Source organism: Dermatophagoides farinae, chromosome 1 (genome assembly GCF_024713945.1).
Source record: "Dermatophagoides farinae isolate YC_2012a chromosome 1, ASM2471394v1, whole genome shotgun sequence".
Classification (NCBI taxonomy): domain Eukaryota; kingdom Metazoa; phylum Arthropoda; class Arachnida; order Sarcoptiformes; family Pyroglyphidae; genus Dermatophagoides; species Dermatophagoides farinae.
Window position 1 is genome coordinate 6,625,689 of NC_134677.1, and position 19,925 is coordinate 6,645,613.

The 19,925-nt window shown below is 28.8% G+C and overlaps 2 protein-coding genes across 2 annotated transcripts; one reads left to right on the forward strand and one right to left on the reverse strand.

Annotated features, from left to right (window-relative positions):
• Positions 1–937: 937 nt before the first annotated feature.
• Positions 938–2,695, reverse strand: ND-SGDH (NADH dehydrogenase (ubiquinone) SGDH subunit). Its single transcript, XM_047054265.2, has 3 exons — positions 1,662–2,695; positions 1,392–1,603; positions 938–1,332 (listed from the first exon to the last, which is right to left on the reverse strand). The coding sequence occupies exons 1-3, from the start codon at positions 1,723–1,725 to the stop codon at positions 1,060–1,062; spliced, it is 549 nt and encodes a 182-aa protein (XP_046910221.1). The 5' UTR covers positions 1,726–2,695; the 3' UTR covers positions 938–1,059.
• Positions 1,875–19,690, forward strand: LOC124491589 (uncharacterized). The gene is made up of 7 exons (XM_047054262.2): positions 1,875–2,009; positions 2,074–2,145; positions 6,992–7,939; positions 15,322–15,589; positions 16,671–16,794; positions 18,395–18,578; positions 18,672–19,690. The coding sequence occupies exons 1-7, from the start codon at positions 1,931–1,933 to the stop codon at positions 19,463–19,465; spliced, it is 2,469 nt and encodes an 822-aa protein (XP_046910218.2). The 5' UTR covers positions 1,875–1,930; the 3' UTR covers positions 19,466–19,690.
• Positions 19,691–19,925: the final 235 nt, after the last annotated feature.

Genomic DNA, 19,925 nt, shown 5'->3' on the forward strand with positions numbered 1-19,925 from the left:
TCATAATCATAATCATCATAGCTACCTTAAAAACCTAACTACTACTGGCAAGCAACACAACAACAACAATGATGATGATGATGATCTTTCGTTTTATCAATGTTTTATTTTTTTTTTATTTTTGGTCAAATAAATAACTGTGATGATGATAATTAATTAATTTTCATCATCATATTCATTTACCTTGCGATTTTTTTTTTTGATTTGGTTTTTTTTCTCGTTTGTTTGTTAGATTTTGTATAATTAAATATTTACAATGTAAAGCCATGTAATAATTAGTAATTTATCTTCTTAGCTTTATCATATTCATGATGATGATGAGTGAATAACAACATGGGAAAACAAAACAAAAAACAAAACAAAAAAAACCAAAGCAATCATGATCAGAATTTGCAATTAACCAAACGAGAATCATTTTTTTTTTGTTTTATTCTATTTTAGTATACATGATAAATACGTGCTATCATCATACAGGTATATGCAATGAATATAAGCCATGGTTACAATTACAAAAAAAAATGTGCTCATCATCATTTTATCAAATGAAAAATTATTTTGGTGAAATGAAAATTAATTTCATAACAAAAAACATGATTGTGATCATCAATTTTTTTTTCATTTAGTTTCATCACTATTTGCTAAAATTCTTATTTATTATTAATTTCATCTTATCCAAGACATTGATTATTATTTGATTTTTATATATACACACACACACACACATATTATGTCTTGTTGCTACATCGAAACCGAAAATTGAATTCATCTCAACTTGTTTGGTTATTCATTGGCCATAATTAATTATATCATGACTTGATGATGATGATAGCCTTATTAATCACATCATCTTCATTATTCATTATATAAACACATGGATTAATCATTCGTCGTTTTGCAATTCATCGAGAATGATTGGATTCGAAGAGGAAATAATTCATTTTTCGTTTCGTTTCTCATATTAACTGCCATCTAGTGGATGAGCAGATAAATCTACTTTATTTACATTCACAATTTAAAAAATCAGAATTTTTTTCATAATAAATTGATCTAAAACAAAATTTAATCATCAAGTTCACCTCTATCGCTTATGCCCTCTGTTTTAAATGCAATGGTACGAAATTTATCCAACAACCAACGATTCTGTGCTGGATCTACTTCCGTATAGTACCATGCTTTGTTGTCGGCTTTTTCGGCCATCATCATTTTTAGTTGTTGTTTGACTCTATGAATTAAAATTTTTTCTGATTCTTCGGCCAATTTTGAAACACTAGATTCGTATGCAAGTGCACGATCTAGGAAACAATACTTGGCGAAAAATCTTGTGATTGGATGCTATAAATGACAAATTTAAAATATGTTAATGATAATTTAACTTTGATTATTTTAGCAACCTTATAATATTCCCAATGATGGGGTGTATATCCTTCGGGAATATCGGTTAATTCAGCATCTCCGACAACAATGTTAGCATAAGCAGTGATTAAAGTTAACGGGATTGCGCCAAGCATGAAATAGAAGTGAAGATAATCTTTGAATGTAGACCAAACAAATCGTGATGGCTGAATGTGCATTTTATGGCCATGACCACTGAATCGAACCGATACTATCGTCAAAAAGAAAAGGTTGTCAACATAACTATTAAAATAAAAGTTGTTGCTTACTTTTTTGACAATCTCGAATCACACCATTTCTGGCCAAAACTTTGAGAGTACTCAATAGGGTCATCTTTATTTACCAAGATAAAACAATAAAATTTAATTGAGCGACTTGAAATTCTAGAATCAGCAAAAGTCACATTTAAGAGTCACTATTTCGACTTGATCGGTTCATTATTTTTATTTTGGCGATTTTAACAAATTTTCGGTTTTATTGTTCAGGATTATAATTTTTGGTGAATTTTTTTTCAAGTCTAACAGACAATTTAAAAAAAATGGATCTTCTTGGATCGATTCTTGACTCAATGGAAAAGCCACCACAAACTAGTTCAAAACAGGAGATTCTAATCAAAAGTTTGTTATGAACATTAAAAAAAAATAATGAAATCATCTTTTTTACTCAATTTTTTCTTTTTAGAACAACAAGAAACTTTGAGGAAAATAAATGAAATGGAAAAAGAAAAATTAAAAAAGATTAGCTCTAATGTTTGTATTAATAGCCAATATGTTATGAAAGTTAATTTTGATTAATTTATTCAATATAGATCGAACAACGATTAATCAAATTTGTCAATGATTGTAACATGGAAAAGATAGAATTTGAGACTATGCCAAAAATACATCGAACTATTGTGTGAGTAATTTGTTGTCTGATTCAAATGATTCATGTTTGATCTAAAATGATTCTTTTTTTTAAAAAAAGTCACAATATTGCCGATAAACATGATTTGATAGTATACTCATTCGGCGTTGAAGATGTTGATAGACACTGTGTTGTCTATAAAAAAGAATTCAAACCAACTGAAGAAGAATTGGATTGTCTTCGTAATGGTGAAGATGTATATGACAGAAAACTTAAAGAATTACATGAAAAAATGGTAATTTATGGAATTTTGTAATGAGTTTTTTCATTTATCAAAAAATATCGTTCTCAATTACAGAAATTAGAGCAAAACAAAACTGATAACGATAAGAATGTAAAAAAAAGAAAAAATCCAGAACCAAATACAAGCTATACGCTTAAATATGCTAATATAATTGGTTTAGATGTTGGTGAAGCTGCAGCAAAAATTACGACACCAAATCAACAATTTGGCATGGGTAAGAAAAAGATATTTCCATTTATAATTTGAAAAAATACTAATTACAACGTTTTAAATAAATAAATAAATAGTTCCCAGCTCAAACAAACGTGATCAACGATCCATTGAACAAATCTTAAATGATAATAAGAATAAAAAATTAAAAAATTGTATCAATTCATCATCATCATCATAAATTGGATACTATTTAGTGTTGAATTTAGAAATGAGATGGCGATAATGTTGTGTATCTATAGATCATGATCATCATTAATTTTTATATTGAAAATTTACGAAAAAATAATTTAACGATATTTTGAAGAATTATAAATGAAAAAAATAAAATCAACAATTATTGAAAAGTTTCCATTTAATCATCATTTTCATATGTAAACATATAAACAACAATCAATCGATCTAACGGTCGAATTCATTTCAAACACATAACATGATAACACAATTTGTTCGTTAATTAGTATACAAATTAATTACTTTAGGGATTATATTATCATTAAGTTGTAGCATAATTTGTTGTAATTGTGTTTGTGTTTCCACGAAGATTTCTTAACACCTAATGTTGTCTATTTAAATAATTAATTACTTATTAAGCATCAAGCATTTTGTACAGCATTCCATTCTATTTATTTCATTCTATTTACATCAAAAAAAAACATTAATTGAATCCAGTCATTATAATTCATTTCAAAATATAACAAAATGATAAATTAATTTTTGTTTCCGGATACCATTGCTTTCCACTACCAAGACCATTAAAACAAAGCACAAGGAAACGGAAATTTCAATCACCTCTTTATATATGAAATATTTAATCATTGCTCCATCATCTCTCACTATATATGTGCATGTGTGTGTGTGTGTTCTTTTTCTCCATGGTTTTAAATTGGGAACGATTTAACAAAATAATAAAACTATCTAAATATGTGCTTTTGTGGAAAATTTCATAGAATTTAGCACTTTTATTCTCACTCAACACAATGATAATAATCGTTTTCGTACGTTGAATTGTCAGATTTAATTTGAGCTATTGTCATTTAAAGACATGCATACAACAAAAAAAAAACCTCGTAGGATGACAACAACGTAGCTATAGCAGCCATCTAAAAGCAGGCAACAACCATTGGTTGTTTCATCACCTCTGTCGCCATATAGTTTGTTGTTGTTGTTAATATTGGCTGAAGCCCCCGTTATGTTGACAGTTTGAAGATCCGATTAGGCGAATTGCTGATAACGGCTACGGCAACCAATGAAATTCAGTCATTTTTTTTTATCTCTTTCTTCGCATTAGTTGTCATTTCATGGGCTTAATCAGAATTGATTGAATCGAAAAAACGTTTATATATATCGTCGATCAATTTTTTTTTCTTCCAACCATTCGACACTCTCCATATATATAATAGAACGAAACATGGTATGAAGAATGAAAATTGGCGATAATTAGAATGGGAAAAAAAATTTACCACTCATCCTCGAAGCTATACTAGATGTAATTATTAATTTTGAAATTATGGATAGATTCATTTTTTTTTTTTGTCCTTACTCCGCCTTTTTCCATCTATTATTGTTATCCACAATGTCAATGACGTTATATTGTGAATGTATTTGAATTTGGTGGAAAAATGATGATGATAAAAAAAATTGAATTATTAAAGATGACGATGAACGTGTTTTTCTTTCGCTAATAATAATAATAATCATTTAATTTGAGATGCATTTTTCAATAAAATTTAAATTACATTCAATGGCCAACCAAAATGGTCCAAACACCAACGTCATTAGCATTGGAACGTTTCAACAAGAATATGTATGTGTACCAGGGGAAAAAAACTGAGTCAACACATTCTCTATTTCTTTTTTTTGTGCTAATTTTTTTCTCCATAAACGACAAAAATTGAATTGTTCTTGGTTATAATAATAATATATAATGCTTCTGGCTCAATTTTGGAACATTTATGTGTTTCAGCCGTGAAGTTGAAAAAAATGATGGCATTTCCTTTTTGCATGATGAAAAAAATTTTTTTTTTTTTACTTTTAGCACAATCAATGTTTGTTGACAACATATATATATATACCATTTATTTATTGCACATGTATCCTTTTTTTTGTTGCTGAACTGAACTGAATATCATTCACAAAAGCAAAAAAAAAAATTGAAGAGAAATCTTCTGACACTATAATACAGGCAAACATACAATGGCTAGCAGCAAGTAAAAATAAACAATTTTATTGCCATGCTCCGCCTTTGTATCACGGAATCCCGCCCAATGATTGGCAATACAATGACCAAAAAAAAAAAAACCATTCAGAAAAAATGCATATATATTGGTCGATGAATGGCTAATTTTTTATTCGATTCTCGACCAAACAAGTGATGGGTGCTATCAGCCAAAATGATGAACAACCAGTAAGCCAACTAACTAGTCGAAAAAAAAACATTGTTGGACATTATTGGCAATTTAAAAAAAAAAAATACCACAGCAATTCCAATATCGATGACGAATTCGTATTTGCCAAACATTGTTACATCGTTTGTAGTTTAAAATATACGAATGAAAATGGAGAAAAAACTATTAAATAATTATTAAATTATCACAAGAAAAATATTTGAACCAAAGATATCGATGAAATGATTTTTTTTTTAAAAAAAAACAAAGAATTTCAACTAATAGGAGTAAAATGAATTTGAAATTTGTATCAAAAATAATTTTCATCTATTAATGAAAATGTGTAAATAACTCACAATTAATCGACTGTAGAAAAATTTGTTATTATTATTATTATGGATCAAAATTGGGTGTTGATTTTTTTTTGGCCATAATTAATTATAGCCTTATTTAACTCGATATTTTTGTGTGGCCATATCACCCCACATTACACATAACATTATCCCTTTTTTTATGATGAACATAATTTTTTTTTTTTGGAAAATTTCATTTATTATTTAATTAAAATTCTTTTACAGAAGAATTTTTTTTATAATCTTTTTCTCATTGTTAAAAATGATGACGATGGCATGAAATTTTTCATCATCTAGTTGATTTTCAATTTAATTAAGCTTTCACTAGCTTTCCATTCAAATCAATATTAGTTTTTGAGACGCGTGCGTTGACTGATTTTATTTTTCAAACAAAAAAAAAAATTTTTTTTTTGATCGAATAACTTTGAATGAATATCAAAAACAACCAATTTCGATCCATCAACTCGTGAATTATATTTTTTTATTACATAAACTGAACAATCGTGCGCATCATTTCTTACTTTTTTTGCATTCCTTTTTTTCTGACTGTATTTCAAAATACAAACGCGCGCGATACTTTTTTTTGGGGGCTTTTACTAACTGAATCGATGATTTCAATCTTCGATTCTTTCATTTATTTTTTTTTTGGTTCAGTATAACACTATTTCAATTAGCGTTGCTATGTATTTGTGTTTAGCTCTTTTTTTTCTGTTTTGTTATTCCATCACATCACATTCACACAGCATGTTGCCAATTTGACAGTGTTGATTGTTGTCTTGTTCGGTTTTGGTTCGACTTGATCGAGATCATCATTTGGAACGATTTTTTTTTTGTCGTTACTTTCATTCATTTCTATCTATTTATTTTTTCTCTTTTTTTTTCTCACTAACTGTGTATGTTGTGTTGGTTTCATCTTGAACATGCGAACAAGCACCCAAGAGGCGGCAATTATGATGACTCGCCTACTCTTCATTTTTTGTTCATTGTTTGTTTCTAGTTGTTTCAAGCATTCATTTGTAGCCACCATCATGGACATCATAGAAATAGTAGTTTTTGATGAAGATGGATCAAAAAAAAAAAAAAAAAATAGATCTCATTAGCTGATCACAACCATCTTACTGATTAACTGACGAACCAACATTTGAAATCAATTTTTTCCATTTACTCATTATTCAACGGAATTGATCACGACAAAACGAAAAAAAAAAATCTTTTCCTATTTCTTATTGTTATCATAAGAGTATGAACGAGATCTTAATTGCTACTTAACTATCAAACCAAGAATTGGAATCTGTTCCTAATTTTAATTGTGATGTTAATCACTCGACATTGAAAACAATCGACGAATAACAAATTATCCAGTAAAAAATGCTGAATTCATCAAATAATAGTCGTATTGGTAAAAACTACAACTACAACAGACACCATTGCCATTGAAACGACAACAAAATCATTATTAGGCAATAATATAAACACCTCATCATCATCATCATCACGAGCTATACAACAATACCAACAATCACCGTTTGCTATACATCAATTACTTGGTTTGTCCACTACGACCAAAACTAATAATCGAAATGGATCAATAATAACCAAGTCAAAACTTTGTAGTCCAACAAACACATCGACAACAATATCGGATACACATACAGATGATGATATCGATGCTGAAGATGAATATGATGATGACGATGAAGATGATAATTCAAGAATATCGAATACAAGTCATGCAAGTAGCCATAGTAATCATAGTAGTCATAGCAATAGTAGCATATCCGTTGGTTCACATAGTACGGCTGTTTCATCATCAAAATTGTTAGGAATTTTTCCACCGACAACATCATCGATATCGATACTACAAGCAACAAATAATAATAGTTCCTCATCATTTAATGTGAATAATTTGGTCAATACGACCAATGTTTCGGCTACGAATTTTTCCTCCATATATTTTCCAACCTCGCGCCATCATCATTCATCATCATTGTCATCAACAGTTACGTCAACACAACCACCGCCATCATCATCAGTGGCAAATTCTACAACAAATTGTTTTGGTAACAATGATGCTGCAGCTACAACTGCTGCTGCTGTTGCTGCCGTATGTCAATCGATCAATGATCATCCAATATCATCAGCCACAATTCAACGTGGAACATCGATTCCATCATATTTTAATTCTTCAACAGCCGCTGCTGCTGCATTCATGTCGGCTCATGTTGGTCATCAATTTCATCAACATCATCATCATCATCAGCAACAACAACAACAACAACAACAACAACAATCGCAACCACAACAACAGCAACATCAACAAACGAATGCAATTTCTAATACTAAAAATTCTTTTGCAGGAATCGGTAACAACAGCAGTACAACTTCACTATTCAATCCATTTGGTACAAATGAAATTGGAAAATTTGGTGACAAAAATTGTTCCACGGGTAAGTTTAATAATATGATGATGATGGTCTTAAAAATTAATGGTGACAAAAAAACTTGTGGACAATCATTATTTTTTTTTTGTAAACCGAAACATAAATAAATGCTTCTTTACTTGTACAATGAACATTGTATTTAGATCTAAATCTAAAATTTATTTGAATATTATTAAATACAGGATATTCATTCTGTTGTAGTGTATTCATGTTTTTTTTTTGTTATCTTTTCCATTGTTTCCTCAATCATTTTATAAATTGATGATTTGAAAAAAAGGTGACAAAAACATTTATTCATTTTGAATGAATGGTTAATGGAAAAAAAATACCATCATCACCGTTTAATATTCAGAAAAAAAAGAAATCAAATATGAAAATGAAAATGACATGTTTTTTTTCTTTGTTCAATTCGATCATTCACTCATTTTATATTCAATTTATATTGAACAAAACCATTCGATTGAATATCATTTAAATACCTATTCAATCCAAATTAAGTTAAATGTGTCGCTCTTTACTCACAATTTAGTCAAGTAATCGTGTCAAAGTCAATAGAATAAATGTGAAATAGCAAATCAATGAACATTTACTAGATAGAATGAATGAATGAATGAATAAATGTCACATTTGATTCAAATCAAAATTGTTGTTGTTTTTTTGTTCAACTTTGTCAACTCGTGTGTTTTTGAATCTCGTTTCTTTTGCCCTATGTTGAATTCAAGAAATAAAGTCCTTGGTGCATTGAGTTCATCCATCGACAACAACAAAAGGCCAAAGCAATAGCACGCCTTTGTTGTATGACAAGACAATCAAACAATACAAATAAAAAAAAAAATAAATATGACAAGGACAGTGACATTGACAATCATGTGACCATCATGTCATAATTTTTGATGATGATGATCAATACTGATGATGATGATGATGATGACCGGTAGTCAATATGATAAACCATTAATATGTCAGACACACAATTGGTGATTGGGCAATTTCAAATTCGTTATCAAAATATAAATTATTAATTTGTCTTATTCAAAGAAAAAAAAATGAAAGATTATGCGTCTAATTTGCAAGCTGCTTTCAAATATTTTTTTTTCTAATTTGCAAGTGTGAACTCCATTGAATTCATCATTCTGTTCATTGTCTGCTATATTTTTCGAAAATATATAGAATGGAACAGATGATGATGATGATGATGATGGTATATACAAGTCAAGTGACAAAAGCAAATATTCCAAAATATGCTATGACACAGTATGTGGCATGTACACACACAAACACACACACACACTTCAATTGGAACGAAAAAAAGAAAGAGAAAAAAAAATAATGCTGCATACACTCTTTAGTATAGTAGTTATTAGTCAATTATAATTTTCAATATACAAAATACGGAATTTTTCTTAATGATGATGAATTTGAATGATAAGGCACACATATACGCACTATGAGAGTCTGATGGTCATGATGTACAATTTTTTTTTTTATTATAAATATACACGCGCCTGTGTATCTAACTGAAATTCGGGTGTCAAATCATAGTCATTCTTTAGTAACTATCTATCTATTGATCTAAACTATATATCGGCCAATCACCACGAAATAATAATCATGATAATAATGATAAAAATGACTGCTGAATATCGAAACTCTGAATGTCAGTAGAGGCAAGCAATGTTTACATTTTTTTTTCCTTTTTTTTCATTTTACTCACAAAATTCTATTGTCGATCAACTTCATCGACTTTTAAGTGACTTGTTCTCGTTAAGATCGGTTATAATTTGAATCAATTGTTATGTTATTGTTATTATTGACATTGGCCATCATCACCGACCAACTACTGATTGACACATACACGACACACACACACACACAATGATTTGTTATTTTTTTTTTTGTTAGCGTACACTCGATGGCGAAGTTGTGGGCGAAGAAAAAAAAATTCTTTGCCTTTTGAACGAAATTCTATTCGCATTCACTACAATAATACGCCTGTCAAATTTGTATCAACCAATCAATCAATTGATCGATTATTTTATTTTTTTTTGTAAAATAATTGATTAATTGGCAAATTTTCAACTTTCATGGTGATAATAATAATAATGGCTACTGTTATAATGGTGATAGCACACGAATAACAATCATTTTAACCTTTTATTGGCTGTTATTTGGCTTATATTTTATTTCGTGTGTGTGTGTGTGTTCAATTAATTAATTACTTTATTAATTACACTCTTGATATGGCTAAGATGATAATTCTTATACATATGGCAGTGAATTTAATATAAATGATAAAAGACTGAAAACAAAACAAAAAAATTAATTAAATTATTGATTTTTTTTGCATGGAAAAAATTTTTCTTTAAAAAACGAATGCTTTCCATCATCATGACAATAGACAAAAGACCATAGGCCATTGATGAAACAATCCAATTAATGAAAATGAGAGAGAGACAGAGAGAAAGATGCTTTTAGAATGGAAAATGAAGAAAAAAAAAGTGATGCTCAACGACAATATAACGAGTCAATAATAAATAATGTCTACATTGTACACTATTTTTGTTCCATCATTCAATGATCGGTCAATTAAGAAAACGGTTTTCAGTCATCATCATCATCATCATCATCATTATATTTGGAATGAAAACTAAAACTAAAGTTATCCGATGTAAAAAAAAAGAAAAAAATTGAAAAATCATCCATTAAGAATTTGGTTGAACATTTTTTTTTACAGTTTTTTTGTTTTGTTTTTCGAGTCATTATACTCGCACACACACTAAGAGAGAAAGAACAATAACGGATGATGATGATGACGATGTCATTTAATTCTGTGAAAATGAAATCAAAAGATTTTTTTTTAATGGTCTCTTTTCTGTCAAAAGTTTTTGTTTTTCATTATAAAAATTTTAAACAATAGACATCTAAAAGCCATCTTGATTCTTTTTCTTTTCTTTTTTTTTATTTGATCATAATGATCATATATGAATTGGATGCATTTTCACAATTGTAAAACTAAAATAAAAAAAATCCAATTCAATTTGACCACTGTTGTATGTGTGAAAAACAACAACAACAATAACAACAACAACAATGATTAAGTTCGATCTTCATAGATTATCAATTAGTAATCAAATACCCGGATGAAATCATTTTTTTTTTGATTCGATCAATAAAATGAAATTGATTGATTGATTGATTACAATACAATACAATACAATCGACAACAATTATTAGATTGGTTATTTAGTTAATTGTACTTCAATTTTTTTCTTTTATATTAATCCATCCAACAATAATATATATGTTTTGTCCAATTGTAAAGTCAATGATTTTAAATTGAATTTTTTTTTTTTGATGGCCTGTTCATTTCAGATTACAGAGAAAAAAATGATAATAAATGAAATGAATAAATAAATGAAAGAAAAAAAAATGAAACATACATACATAAACACAAAAAGTGTTCGTATAAAGACAATAGTGAACAAGTGGTAAAGAAAACAAAACAAAAAAAATTGGCAGACATTTTGTGTAAATATTTACCATGGCATTAACACACACAGTGACAGAGAGTAACGAATAATGAATTTAACAAGAGCAAGGAATTGTAATGTGTTATGCATTGATAGAAATTAATTTCATAAAGCTTGCCAACCAACCAACCAACCAACCAAATTCAAATCTCTTGAGATGTGCATTACTCATAAGAATGGATATAATAAATGAATGAATTAGAATGACAACAAAATGGTGAATGAGAAATGAGAAATGAGATGTGTTAAGATGCACACACGTTGATTGGTGATTTTTCAAGTGATGAAATTTTGAAAACTTTGATGTTGTTGTTTTGTTACTTTTTGGCCTTTTTTTTTGATTCTATCTCGTTTTTTTATAATTATTATTATTTTGAATGAATGAATTGCAAACTATGTGGAAAATCAACACACACATACACACACACACACACACACTTGAAACATCATTTTTCTCTCAATTCGATGAGTATGGTTCGATGAACAGGTAATAAAGAAACGGAAAAGAGAGAAGGAGAGAGAAATGTTTCATTTAAACATGTTTCAATATCGTTTTATTTAGTTTTATTCAGTCATCTTCAGTTTTTTTTGTTACCTGTAGATTAATAACTTTACCTTAATAATATTGGTTATGATGTTGATGTAAATAAAATTTTTTTTTTTATTTGATTCGATTCAAGTGTATTTTTTTTCATCATTTCCATCAATGAAATAAATTTGATTGGCAGCCAATTCAGGCATGCAAAATGCATGAATTCTAAATAAAAATTTTTTTTTGTGTGTGTGTGTGTGTACATTCAAAATAGAACAGGTATTTAAGTATGTAAAGTACTACAAACACACCTAATTGATTCCGAATGTATGCACTAAATGTTGAACAAGTTAGCTGAATGAAGATGAAAAATAATCATTAATATATACACATTGTCAGCAATGTAAATTGAATGAGATTCAAGGATAAAAAACAAGAAAAACATAAATCTATATATAAATTGATTTTGCGTGCACAGATATGATCGATCATTGCCATTTATTAAAGCCCGAATTAACAATTTAAATTGTATTCAAAGGCGTAATCATACTGTAATTCTTATTATAGTTAGCTTCAAAAAAATAGATTATCAAGAATCCCTCTTTTCCTTTCAAATTCTCCCCAACAAAAAAAAATAGAACAATTGGCTGATTATTACAAATTAAATTGAACTATTAGCTTGACAATATATATATATGAACATTATGATAAAATGGCAAACATAGGATTTTAGTTTCGTGTAACGTTCCTGGAAAGTCTAATAATAATAACCAATCATGGCATCGTTTTGTTATAATTTTACTATCCATTGCATGACTATTTTGTGTTTGTGTGAAAATTCAATTTACTATTCACATTTTTTTTTATCATTCTTTCCATTTTTTTGTGTCGTTATTGGTTGGTCAACAACAAATCGGATTTAATGCTTATAAAATAATGATGATGATTATAATCATGATTGTTCAATCTATGATAATAATATTCATTCAGTTTTTGTTGTTGCTTTATATTCGATTCGGATTATATCCACTCGAGCGGATCGACGATATATATTTGTGTGTGTGTGTGTGTGTGTGTGTTTGTATGTGTTTTTAGCCCGTTTAACCGCATTAATCGTTATATTCGGTTCTTTAGGTTTTGGAATTGATTTTATCAAGAAAAAAAAATTGTTCCACCAAACCAAATCATATCACGCATATTAGACTAAGCTGAATTCTGTTTTCATCCATAGCTTGTCAGTTTGATAGATTGGAATTTTTTTTTGTCCATTATTAGAATAAAAGAGAATAATAATATTTTTAGTGTGTGTTCTTAAACGACTATTAATAATCATTCATGACTTTCGTGGCTAATATTAATTTTTGTTGCTGTTGTTGTTGTTGTTGGAGAAACCAATGAATATTTCAATGTATGATTTGCAAAAGAAAATTTCATTCCTGGTTCATGTGTAAGAATAATGCTAATAATACTGTGAATCGAACGGCGAATAGGTTTTTTTTCTATCATCAAACAGATTCTGAATCAGCTGTCTGGTCATGGTTATGAGTGTGGGTTTTTTTTTCTATTTTCCGGCTATATTAAAAGAAGAGCAGGCAAAAAAAACTAATGACTTTTTGCACACATTTGACTTTTTGTTTTTGTATAATATTAATATTATATAACAGCAAATTCGTGATTATCGATCGATTTGATCGAAATAATTAATTTTTAGTAGCCAAAAATGAAATGAAAACGAAAACACCGTACACACCTTAAAATGTATGAATATTTATTGCCTGATTGTACATCATTATATTCATTTGTTTGTTATATGGTAAAGTTCCAAATGGAACACACACGAATACAAGATGATGGCCATCAATTGAATTCCAATCATTATCACTTATTAGTTTGTTAAACATATATTTATATCTGTCGAAGAAAATTAGTTTAGATTTTGCTATTAAAACATCATAAATTATAATAGCTATTTGAGAGGGAACGCATTATGTCATGCAAAGCAAACGCATTTCTCTGATCATCATCATCATCATCATCATCATCGTTCCATGAACATCGGATATTGCGTTCGAAATTTTTTTTGTTGTTGTTGTTAGAAAGCGAAGATTTCTCTTGAAATGATCACATAAACACATTCATATTTTTTTATCAAAACATATATTCATTGAATAAAAAGTATGAATAAAATCTAATGGTGAATGCCGATGAAGAATGTGTATTGTCAAGTACGCCAAAACGATTATGTGAATCCATATAGAAACGAAAGTTGCATAGTTGGAATTTTTTTTCGACGCCGTCCGAATGAAAAAAAAACAAAATAAAATTGAAGTAGAAAAAAAAAATACTTGGCCATTATCGACGGCCAGTAGTGATAGTAATGTGAGTAATCAAATGAAAATATGGAACGTCATCATAATAATATAATATGAATATGTCATATTGAGCAAAACAAACAAACAACAACAATAAAATAAGAGGCTAATGTTGTATAAATCACATGCATCTCACATTTGGATCAATGATGATGATGATAGTGGTGTTTGGAATGGAATGTTTAGACTTAGATATAATAAAGTACGCTTATTAAAAAAAAAACTATAGAGAAAATAAAACCCAGCCATCACACACATCAAATAAACATTGTGGATGGACCAGGAAAAAAAATAAAGCCAAGTTTAAATATATTAACTGAATTATCACCCATCACTGCCACCACCACCACCACCACCACCAATCGTTATGAATATATTTTTTTCTTTGCCTAGATTGAATTCATTGTGGTACACTCACACCCATATAAAAATTCCTATCTCGGAATTATTTTATTTGGCCAAAAAAAAAAAATGCTCAACACATTAACTTGGTTTATATATTGGTTATTTATTCATTTTATATATCCATTATACGACGATTGGCCGAATAGCATCATTGGCAGCATTCTTGACGGGATTGGTAAAATTCTAATGAAAATTAAAACATACAAAGCATCATAGAATTTAATTCAGGAAAAATTCCAATGAATTTGTTTGCCTTGTTTTTTTTTTGTTTTGTTTTCATAGCAAAATCTTCCGACCGATCAAACGACTATGAACGAAATGAACACTAACCAATACAAGAGAAAAGACAGGAACTTATTAAATTCAATTTCTTTTGTTTGCAAGTTAGAAAAAAAAGGGAGAGAGAAAGAGAGAGTTTGAATTTAAAAAATTCGTTATGGTTCATATATGAATGAAATGGAAAGAATTCACAACAATTGTCTTTCATTACACAGTTATTATGATTATTTTTTAACATTTTTTCTTTTATTTCTATGATATTTTATACAGGAAATTTTATCAATGAATTTGCTACCCGTTTAGCATCGAGTGCTAACCAACATCATCATCATCATCATCATCAACAACAACAAAATCAACATTCAACATTGGATGTAGTAGTTTCTAAATCAAATGGTCATCTTCAATTACAAGCTGCAGCCGCAGCAGCAGCAGCAGCAGTGGCTATTTCTAATAGTGGTAGTGCTTCCGGTGTTGTTAATGGTAATGGTGGCAGTAGTAATGGTAGCAAAAAAAAGAAGAAAAAACGCCGACATCGGTAAGTGTTTTTCGCAGAGAAATTTTCGCACAACCATATATAACAAAAAAATTCCATTTTTTCATATTGGCATCTAGTAATCTAATTAATTGATTTATATTTCACTTTAGTTGGCTAAAGTCAATTGTTCATTCAAATGATTAAATGAATGAATAAAGTAATAAGTAATTAGTTTAATTGAACGTACAAAAAATTGAAAAACATTGCAATCCACTGTAGCCGAACCTAATAATAATGATGATGATGAGCAAACAAGTCAATGGAAAGAAAGAGCATGCAAAAAAAATCATGATATTACAAAAAAAAGCACTAATTAAAACTGTCAATCATCGAAAAAAAACAAGATTAAAGTGACAATGGGTTCCCCGAACACACACACACACACAAACACACATCTATTGTCAATAATGTATAGAATGAATTCAGATCGGTTGATTGTGAATGGCTGACACCTACTACCCGCACCATAGCTGATTTCAAATATTCAGTTGAAATTGAACAAAAAAAAAATTCTTGTCAGATAGTGAATAACGCTGTCATTGTTATATTCATTCAAAAAAAAAGAAATAATGTGAAAGAAATATCGATAGCTTTTTTTCAATGATAATGATAATGATGATAATAATAAGAGCATATTGTTCCCGAACATACTATTGTCCAAAATTGTATGTCTCAGGACACGCGACACATACAATGCACACGCCTGTGTATGACAATGGTGTGCTGTATACACCCGCATCATTTGCTCGTAATAATTAACTTGGAACTACAAGTCAATGTAGAAGCTATCATCATCATCATCATCATCATTCATTGATTTGTATAACAATGTTTGGCCATAAGGCATCTATTGAATAAAAGATTAATGATAGACGAACAACAAAAAAAAACATAGTTCGAAGACAATCACTAATTATTTGATCAATAATAACACACAGAATTCAGAAGAATCTATTGATTCTAGAATTATACCACGTTTTTTTATCATCATTCACAATATGTTCCAATTACAACAACGACAACAACCATTTTGAAAACTTTGTAATTTTATTTTATTTTATTTATTTATTAAATTTTCTAGCACTATATTCACTAGTTATCAATTGGAAGAATTGGAAAAAGCATTCAAAGATGCACATTATCCTGATGTATATGCTCGTGAAATGTTATCGTTAAAAACGGATCTACCCGAAGATCGTATTCAGGTATTCATTGTTCATAATTTTCTTAAATCTTTTCATCCATAATAATCGATAAACACTTTAATGATAGGAGGAAAAAATGATATTTTTTGAAAAATCTTAAAATGCAATGGATCAATTGTGTTGTTGGATTTATTTAGTCAAAAAAAACCATTTGTCAACCAAAGATAGAATCGAAATATGAAAGATAGACAAGGGTAGTTGATAATAATAATAATAATAATCATCATCATGATGATGTTTAGCTCTGAAAAAAACCAGATAAAGTTGATTTGATTGTGGTTTGTTTAATGATCCAAAAATGAAGCTATTATTTTCGTAACAATATATTACTATAAGTAGTAGTGAAAGGGCCGATTTTGATTCAAATGGATGACTTTCAATGATGATCATGATGATATATAAAACCAACAATAATAGAAAAAAAAACCTAAATGTAAAAGAGATTATGTGAAAAACAAATAGCGCTTGAATTTGTTCTGTTGAGTATGCGAATCAAAGATGTTCAGTTGATTATAGTTGTAATGTTTTTTTTGTTTGGTGGTTAGACGGTTAAATCCTCTAAATCTACCCATTAAATAATGAGAATAACTGTTAGTACAATGTTAATTCAATTACAATTATCAATTTAATAAACAAAATTCATGGATATTAGTAGAAATTATCATCACCAAAAAAAAAAAAAATTCAATAAATTGAAAAGGAAATTAGAATTTATTATATTTTTCAGTTATGAAAAAAAGAATGGAAAATATTGATCGATACAAACAAACAAAAAATTTATTATGATCATTGTGGTTAGAAAACATAAAAAGATCAAATAAAACACATAGAAAATTTTCATCCATTCAATGAAGATGAAAATATTATTAATTTTTGTTTTTCTACACATTGAATGTCAGTTTTCGTCATTTAATGTTATCATCAATGATAAATTGAATTGACGTTTGTCCTAATAGTTTATAAGCATGGTTTATCTCCATAAATGTCAAACCAATTTAGTCATCGGAATACAATTTTCATTGTATATCGTTGAAATGAAATGAATACGCGAACAAAACAACAAATGTTTCAACAAAAAAAAAAATATACACAATGAATGAATGAATGATCGTAACTATCGCAAATTAGTTTTTGCAAAAATGAAGCTCAACACTAAAGTATATTCGGCATTTGTTGGAACACAACAGACGAAAAAAAAAATACTCCCATAATTGATATTTATATTTCAACCGATGAACATTGGGTTCATTATTAGATTAAAAGCACATTATATTTATTTGACATTCGAATCACATCCTAGTCTAGCTTTCAACGACATTTTGTTTTGGGGTAAAGAATCTCTATACTCAATGAAATTGTATACAATTCCATGTATAGTTTGGATTTTTTTTTCTTATTCAACCAAAGCTATTAATCCTCTTTCAACTTCATCAACAAATGTTCAGTGATTCAACTCTTAGATCGTTAAATTCGTTTTGATCATCATCATCATCATTGGGTGATCATTGATGCATGGTGGATCCAAAAAAAAAAAAAAAATAGAAAAAAAATCAAATTCATAAACGATTTGTAACCAAAGTTATTTATTCGAATCTATTAGGTTTGGTTTCAAAATCGGCGTGCCAAATGGAGGAAAACTGAAAAATGTTGGGGTAAAAGCACGATTATGGCCGAATATGGTCTATATGGTGCTATGGTTCGTCATTCACTTCCATTGCCAGAAAGTATATTGAAATCTAGCCGTGATAGTGAGGAAAGTAATTCATGTGCACCATGGCTTCTAGGCAAGTATCATTTTTTTTACTCATTATTTATTAAATTTAACACCATCGTGAATAACAAATTATTTTTAAAATTCGATTCATTTATTTATAAAGGAATGCATCGAAAATCATTGGAAGCGGCCGATAAACTCAAAGATTATGGCCATATAACGGATGACGACGACGATGATGATGATAATGATATCGATGGTAGAGGTGGAAATAGTAATCGTGAATTTCTTCGTGATGGTGGTAACATTTCTTGTGGCGATACAAGTAGGCCAAATACACCTAGATCATCGCCACATAAACTTAACAACATTAGTGGACAAATATCATCATCTCGTTTGAATTTTTGTGATGGAAAATCGCCACCATCATCACCATCATCAACATCATCAGTGATTGAAGTCGTAGGCAAAAGTTCATCGTCATCGATAAAGTGCAATAATAAACGTCAAAGAAATTCTGATACAATAATCAAATCAACAAAACAACGTAGAGAGAATCATAATCATCGATCACAGCAACACCAACAACAACAACAAAATGAACAACATCATCGAAACAAATGGAACGTAAATTCAATCGGCAATCACCATCATATTGTTGAATCATCATCATCACAACAACAACAACAACAAGTACCAACATCGAGTCAATTGAATTTTATCGATTTATATGCTAAATGTCGTGCAGAATCATTGGGCGGACAACAAACAATTCGTACGGTTAATGAATCAATGATGATTGGTTTGTCGAGTGGTCATCATCATCACAATCTTCATAATCATTTCAATTCTATAGCAAGAACAAATTCTCGTCATCAAACAGATACAATCAATAATAATAATAATAATAATAATAATTCTGTTTGTAACAATTTAGGAGCTTCAAGTTTAAGTTGATTGATTTTAGTGTATAAAATTATACATTCTAAATATTGAATGTCAACTGAATTGATAGAACCAGAATACTTATTTACATTGATCAAAATAGTAATCGCCAGGTATACATACATAACAATGATGAAGATAACAAAAAAAAAATATTTGATGTAAATCGAATGAATTTTCTTTTTTCTTTTTTTTTGATAGTTTGTTTGTTTGATTGTTTGGGTTTATATTGGTACTTTTTTCGGCACTATTTGAAGCTAATTTAATTAAGTAAATTAATTTATGATGACCACACAAATAATAATAGTATATTGTGTTTTATAATTCCAATGTGAATGTTGTTGTTGTTGTTGTTTTACTTTTTCATTTTGATGGTATATAATAATTTGGACATTGAAGCATTTGTTTAAATGTAATCATCATTTTATCAATTATTAATTAATTCAAATCCCGAATGAAATTTTTTTTTTGT

Excerpts from the sequence above, each read along its gene's own strand:
- ND-SGDH (XM_047054265.2), bottom strand. The coding sequence starts at position 1,725 with ATGACCCTATTGAGTACTCTCAAAGTTTTGGCCAGAAATGGTGTGATT. Across the intron at positions 1,604-1,661 it reads GATTCGAGATTGTCAAAAAA|TATCGGTTCGATTCAGTGGT; the intron begins GTAAGCAACAAC and ends TTTTGACGATAG. Across the intron at positions 1,333-1,391 it reads ATCATTGGGAATATTATAAG|CATCCAATCACAAGATTTTT; the intron begins GTTGCTAAAATA and ends TGTCATTTATAG.
- LOC124491589 (XM_047054262.2), top strand. The coding sequence starts at position 1,931 with ATGGATCTTCTTGGATCGATTCTTGACTCAATGGAAAAGCCACCACAA. Across the intron at positions 2,146-6,991 it reads AAAGATTAGCTCTAATGTTT|CTATACAACAATACCAACAA; the intron begins GTATTAATAGCC and ends CATCATCACGAG. Across the intron at positions 18,579-18,671 it reads ATGTGCACCATGGCTTCTAG|GAATGCATCGAAAATCATTG; the intron begins GCAAGTATCATT and ends TTATTTATAAAG.